General features: G+C 48.0%; 1 protein-coding gene across 1 annotated transcript; it reads right to left on the bottom strand.

Annotated features, from left to right (window-relative positions):
• Positions 1–5,961: 5,961 nt before the first annotated feature.
• LOC109213068 lies at positions 5,962–6,744 on the bottom strand. Its single transcript, XM_019376820.1, has one exon. It carries the CDS (start codon positions 6,742–6,744, stop codon positions 5,962–5,964), a length of 783 nt encoding a protein of 260 aa, XP_019232365.1.
• Positions 6,745–7,085: the final 341 nt, after the last annotated feature.

The following is a 7,085-nucleotide window of genomic DNA, read 5'->3' on the forward strand; positions in this document are numbered from 1 at the left end:
GTTATTAGGCATATCTGGAGTGGCTCTGCGGTATGTTTTTGACCTTTCGACTTGTTGTGCCTTTTTCTCCTTTCTTTTTCATCGTTTATTTCTGTTGACTGCTTTTTGCCCCCCTTCTTTTTTTTTTCCATCAGACCCTTATTTTGGAAATTGAGTGCACCCGTTGTGAAGAGAAGAAGAGGGCTTTGTTCAACAGGATGGAATCTAAGTACAAAGAGTATCGTGCCGTGCACCGTGAGTTGTGCTGCCGATTCAGCGCGGATGGTAAATTCCAGTCTCTCAGGGACGATCTGAAGGAGAAGGACGATGATCTCGTGAGAGTCATCAACAGATGTAGCGAGATCGAGGGAGCGTTTAAGGCTATGGATGACGAGCTCGAGGTAAGTAGGGGGTTGCGGCCGAGTGCGTCCATCTTCAATCTCAAGTAGCATCCTTGCGGGCTGAGCTCGAGTAGAGTTCGATCAGAGCCAATGACCTGAGTGTCGAGTTGACTGGGAAAGCGGCGGAGTTAGAGAAGGCGGAGGGGGCCAGGACGACGGCTTTGGCAAAGGTGGCGGCATTGGAAGAGGTCATCCGCGTCCTTAGGTCTGAACGGGCGAGTGAGGCTGAAACGGCCGTGCTCAGGGAGGCACGACTTGATGAGCGAATTGTCGGGCTCGAGAGAGATGTTTCAAGCCTTAACGATCAAGTTGCTGCTCTTGAGGTCGAGAAGGCGCGGCTGTTGGCTCGATCGTCCTCCTCTCATACTTATGCTTTCCCCGATGTTTCATGGCACTTGTACGAGATGTGGATCCACGCCGAGGCACAGTTGGACGTATATAAGAATTTAATGACGGCGGGGAAGGTTCCTGAGGCCGATTTCGAGGATACCCGTGTCAAGGTGCGTGCTGCTAGGATTGCCTACGGTTATGGCCCAGCTACTCCGGGGGCTGACAACGGCGAGGAGGGGGAAGAATTGGATGAGCTTGAGCAGGATGCTTGGTATGAGGAGGAATATCCTCAAGGTGACGGTGGAGAAGCTGTTGTTGGGCCGGGCGGTGAAGGCGACGACGATGAAGGTGGAAACGGTGTGGAGTAGTACTTTGCACTTAGTTTTTTTTTGTGTTTTCTCTTTTTTTTGTGGGCACCTTTCTGGCCCATTATAAGATACCTTTTTGGAATGGAATGATGACAACTCTTTGCTGTGTGTTATCTGTTCTTTTATTTTTCTTCGAACGTTTTTCTTCAAATGGTTGCTTTAGAAGAATCGCGTCGGTATGTGCTATCTCGAACGTGGTCGAGTATATCTTTGATTGAATCTGGGTGAAGTCCCATGTCATCATGATTAACTCAAATGAAGCTAACTTGTAGATCGAACCCAAGTAAGGTTGAGTGTGGTTGAATATAATAATGATTTTTTACTAGTTTGAACGAGGTCGATGTGCGATAATCTGAACGAGGTCAAATGTTACTCGTAATTAATTCGAGCGAGGTCGAATATCACTTTAATTAATTCGAACGAGGTCGAATGTGAGATAATTCCAGCAAGGTCGAATATCACTTTAATTAATTCGAACGAGGTCAAATGTGAGTTAATTCGAGCGAGGTCGAATATCACTTTGATTAATTCGAACGAGGTCGAATGTGAGTTAATTCGAGCGATGTTGATTATTACTTTAATTAATTCGAACAAGGTCGAATGTGAGTTAATTCGTTGGTCTAACTTGGTAGAGACAGGCGAACATCGTGTGTTTTGTATGCTTTGCTTGCATATATACATTGAAGTTTTACACGTTTTTCAGACCGGCATTCCAGTCCCAGTCTATCTAGTCCCTTCATTGGGCTACCTGGAGAAGTACTGAAAGGTCGGGCAATGAACATACTGGTCTGCACCTTCCAAGTAATTTAAATCGAAATGTCCTCCTCGTCGCCCCATTAAAAACCTTCCCGAGAAAACCCAATTTGGACAAAACTCAGGTGAGGGAAAAAGAGTGCGGCTCGGAGAACACATTTCCTTAGAAGTTAAAGTATTTAAGGTGAACGACGTTCTAGTTGTTTGGCAGTAATTTTCCTTCCATCGTTTCTAGTTGGAACGACCCCTTGCTTGCTGCCGCTGTAATTTTGTATTGGCCATCCCAATTAGTCCCTTGCTTTCCTTCTCGTGGTTCTTGCTCGCCTGTGTTTTGGATTTGAGTACGTAGTCCCCTACTTTGAGCAGTCTGACCTTGGCTTTTTTGTTGTAGTATCGCTCTGCTTGTTGTTTCTGAGCGACCATCCTTATGTAAGCCGTGTGTCTTCGTTCTTCAACCTCATCGAGGTCTTGCCTCTTGCTTTCGTCGTTAGTCGGCCTGCTCTGACGTGAATATCTCAGACTTGGCTCTCCGACCTCGATAGGTATTACTACATCAGTTCCATAGACTAGGGAGTATGGTGTTTCGCCTGTGCTCGTTTTCGGCGTTGTGCGGTATGCCCATAGCACTCCCGGCGACAACCCCTTGGCGTTCTCGAGCTTCTTTTTCATGATGTTCAATACTGACTTGTTGGAGTACTCCGCCTGACCATTGCCCGTGGGATAATATGGCGTGGAGAGTATTCTTTTGATGTGCCATTTTTCAAAGAACTCGGCAATTTTTTTCCTAGTGAATTAGGGCCCGTTGTCACAACTGATTTCTTTGGGGATGCCGAAGCGACATATGATATTCCTCCATATGAATGTGATCACTTCTTGCTCGCGTATTTGGGCGAATGCACCTGCCTCTACCCACTTTGAAAAATAGTTAGTTAAAACTTAAAGAAATCGTACATTACCTCGTCCTGCTGGGAGGGGGCCGACGATGTCCATTCCCTATTTGGTGAAAGGACAAGGCGAGGTGACGGGGTGGAGGTGCTCGCCTTCTTGATGGATCATGGGGGCGTATCTTTGGCATTGTTCGCATTTTTTCACGAAGTCAGCGGCTTCCTTTTTTATTATGGGCCAGTAGTATCCTGCTCGTATGAGGCATCTGACTAGGGCTCGGTTGCCCGTGTGAGCCCCGCAGTGACCTTCGTGGACTTCTTCTAGGACACTCTGTGTCTGGTTTGTTCCCAAGCATTTTGCTTGAGGGCCACCATACGTCCTTTTGTACAGGTCGTTATTGATGACGCTATACCTGACTGCTTGTATTCGGAGCTTTTTGGCTTCTTTTTTGGCGTTTGGAAGCACGCTGTCCTGCAGGTATGCGACAATACGATTGCGCCAGTCCCAAGTTAGGTTAGTAGTGCATACCTCGATTTGGTCGATCGACGAGTGGAGGAGAGTAACCACGTTCCCTTCTCCGGTTATGCTTTTAGTGGCCGCCGCTAGTTTGGTGAGACCGTCCGCTTCTATGTTCTACGCTCGAGGTATTTGATCGAGCCGGCATTTGTCGAACTCGGGTAGCAATTTGCAGATTTCGGTCTGGTATTTCTGTAGCCTTTGTTCCTTGATTTGGAAAGTCCCTGTGATTTGATTGACGACGAGCTGCGAGTCGCATCGTAGGACTACTCGTCGTGCTCCGTACTTTGAGTGCCAATCTTAATCCTGCAATCACGACCTTATAGTCGGCCTCATTGTTAGTCATATCAGGGCACCGTATGGACTGGCGACTTATTTCGCCTGTTGGGACCTCGAGTACGAGTCTTAGTCTAGATCCTAACATGTTAGAGGCGCCATCGGCGTATAGAATCCATAGGTCGTGTATTTTGGGGGAGGTACTGGTGGCTTCCCTTTTGACATCGGGCACTATTTTTTCACTGAACTCGGCGACGAAATCGGCAAGTACTTGCGACTTTATCGTTGTCCGCGGCTGATAGGTTATATCGTGCTCGCTTAGTTCTGTGGCCCATTTGGCCAACCTACCTGACATCTTGGGTTTGTGCAAGATGCTCCTTAGAGGAAAGGTCATGACCACTGAGATGGGGTGTCATTGGAAATAGGGCCCAAGCTTTCTTGAAGCTACGACCAAGGCTAGGGCTAGCTTCTCGAGGTGGGGGTACCTCGTTTCAGCGTTGGCCAAAGTTTTGCTAATATAATAGATTAGAGACCGCGTACCTTTATTTTCTTGGACAAGGGCTGCGCTTACCGCCACATCAAACACAGCCAGGTAGATGAGGAGACGTTCTCCGGGCTCAGCCTTAGCAAGCAGTGGGGACGAAGACAGGTACGCCTTCAGTTCTTTTAAGGCGTCGATGCACTCGGAATTCTATTGGAGTCCGTTGTCCTTTTTTAGTGCGCCAAAAAATTTGTGGCACCTATCAGAGGACCGTGAGATGAATCTAGACAGGGCAACTATACGACCGATCAGCTTCTGCACCTGCTTCTTGCTGGTCAAGTTCTCTGGTATTCCCTCTATAGCCTTTATTTGGTCGGGGTTGTCCTCGGTGCCTCGTTGCGATACTAAGAAAGCGAGGAACTTTCCCGAGGTTACACCGAAGGCGCATTTCTCGGGGTTCAGTTTCATGCCGTACATCCTAAGTATGTCGAAGGCCTCCCTTAAGTGGTCGATGTGGTCTTCCTTTCTTTTCGACTTGACCAACATGTCGTCTATATATACTTCCATGGTTTTGCCGAGTTGATCTTTGAACATTTTGGTCACCAGCCTCTGATATGTGGCTCCTGCATTTTTCAACCCGAACGGCATAACCCTGTAACAGTACGACCCCTAGTGGGTGATGAAAGTGGTTTTTTCCTAATCTTCCTCCTCCATGAGCATCTGGTTGTAACCCGAATAGGCGTCTAGGAAACTTGATAGCTCGTGCCCGACCGTTGCATTGATGATTTGGTCAATATGGGGCAGTGGGAATGAGTCTTTCGGGCACGCTTTGGTCAGATCTGTGAAGTCTACGCACATCCGCCATTTCTCGTTTTTCTTTTTTACTGTGACCACGTTGGTGACCCATTGGGGATATTTTGACTCTCTGATAGAGCCGCTCTCAAGCAATTTTTCCACCTCCTCGCGGACAACTTCATTTATCGCGGCATTGAATTTTCTTCTGACTTGCCGCACTGGTGGGTGGAATGGGTCGACATTCAATTTATGTGTTGCTATCTCCTTTGGGATGCACGACATGTCTCCATGAGAAAAAGCAAACAAGTCTACATTATTTTTTAAGAATTGACGGAATTTACCTGGTTCTTGGAGTTTGTGGCCGATGAAAGCTTTCCTGCTGTGGTCGTTATCATCGAGTTGGACGGGGTCGAGGTCCTCTATGGTTGACCTTGTGGCTTCTACGATTTCGGGGTCTCTGATAACGTCTTTCCCTTCATCGCCATCTGACCCTGACTTCGTTAATTGCTATGCCTCCTCGGCTTTGCCTTTCAGTTGTTGGGTGTACGTGCAGTCTTGGGCGATGCAGTAGCATTCTCGGGCAGTGCATTGCTCTCCTCGGATACTAAATACTCCCAGGGGGTGGGAAATTTGATGACTTGATATAAGCTAGAGGGGACGATTTTCATGGCGTATATCCAAGGTCGACCTATGATGGCGTTGTACGCTGTATCCTGGTCCATGATGTGGAATATGGTTTCCAAAGTGACGCCGCCAGCCAGGACAAGCAGCGTGATTTCTCCAGATATCCGCTCAACTGCATTGTTAAAACTCGTCGGTGTGATGCAGTATGGCACTATCCTATCCTCGAGCTTCATTTTGGTGAGAACTCGAGGGTGGATGATGCACGCACTGCTCCTGTCATCGACCATAATACGTTTCACATCAGTATCTAAGACGCGCAAAGTAATGACAAGTGCGTCATAGTGAGGAAAGACCAAACCATGGGTATCCGACTTATCGAAGATGATACTTTCTTCTAGTTCGTCATACCGTTCATGAGTGATTGACCGTTTGAGTTTGTGGGTGGTAGTGAACTACATGCTGTTGATTGATGCGTCGTCGCCTCCTCCGATGATCATTTGAATGGTTCGAGCTGGGAAGGTGGTTTGGGCGGTCCCTGGTGTTGTTCACGTCCTTATGCAAAGTTGTCTCTCCCTGGGTCGCTCATCAGCTCTTTTAAGTGCCCTTGGTGAAGCATGTTCACAACCTCTTGTCTTAGGGCGATACAGTCCTCGGTTTTGTGACCCCGTTCCTGGTGAAATTCGTAGAGTGCATTCGACTTTTTGGTGCTCGGGTCGGATCTCATCTTCTGCGGCCACTTCACTTTTGGGCCGAGCTTCTCGAGTGCATAGACTATTTCTAAGGGGGAAACGCAGAAATTGTGAGCAGATAATAAAGGGGCAATACCTCTCTCACTTCGGTGGGTTCTCGTTCGTGGCCTAGATGGGCCTTCGTCGTGGCGTGGAGACGGTATGAGGGCGTCTCTGACATAGGGCTGATGTCTTTCCCGATTAGGCTGGGGTCCCACTAGATCTCTCCTGTTGTCACTTCTCCGGTCCTTCTTGGACTCCATTTGGACCGAGGTCAACCATTGAGTAGGTCCATTGAGGTCATCCTCGTCAGCTCTTACCTCGGCACAATAGGCGTTGCGTATCTCATCCCAAGAGGTTGGAGGGTATTTCATGAGTTGGCTAAGTAATTTTCTGGTCGCCCTCAAACCACTCCTGTTTAGCCCGTTTTGGAAATTGGCTACCGCCATCCCCTCCGAGACATTTGGAAGAGTCATTCTTACACGGTTGAATCGGGCAAGTAAGTCTCTGAGTCCCTCGCCAGGCGATTTCTTAATAGCGAATATGTTGTTCACCCTCGCCTCTGCTTTCTTGGCCCCGGCATGGGCGGTAACGATCTTGTCTGCCATCTTCTCAAACGTTTCTATGGAACGCACAGGTAACTGCGAGTACCAAGTTAGCGCTCCCCGGTTAGGGTTTCGCCAAACTTTTTCAGCAATATGGATGACACTTGTTCTTTGGCGAGGTCATTGCCTTTCAGTGCGGTGACATAGTGGGTCACATGATCGTCAAGGTCCGTCATGCCGTCATATATTTTTATGTACGGCGGAATTTTGAAGGTCTTAGGTATGGCGTGTGGTGCAGCCTCGTTGCTATATGGCTTCTCAACGAACTGACCGGCGTCTTTGGTAGGAGTTTTGGGGCACCCAGTATTTTGTCTACCCTTTCTTGGTGCTCCTTCATTTGATTG

The sequence above is a fragment of the Nicotiana attenuata genome, unplaced genomic scaffold (assembly GCF_001879085.1).
Source record: "Nicotiana attenuata strain UT unplaced genomic scaffold, NIATTr2, whole genome shotgun sequence".
In the NCBI taxonomy this organism is placed as follows: Eukaryota; Viridiplantae; Streptophyta; class Magnoliopsida; order Solanales; family Solanaceae; genus Nicotiana; species Nicotiana attenuata.

Bases quoted from the DNA above. Each gene is read 5' to 3' on its own strand.
- LOC109213068 (XM_019376820.1), bottom strand. From the start codon at position 6,744: ATGGCAGACAAGATCGTTACCGCCCATGCCGGGGCCAAGAAAGCAGAG.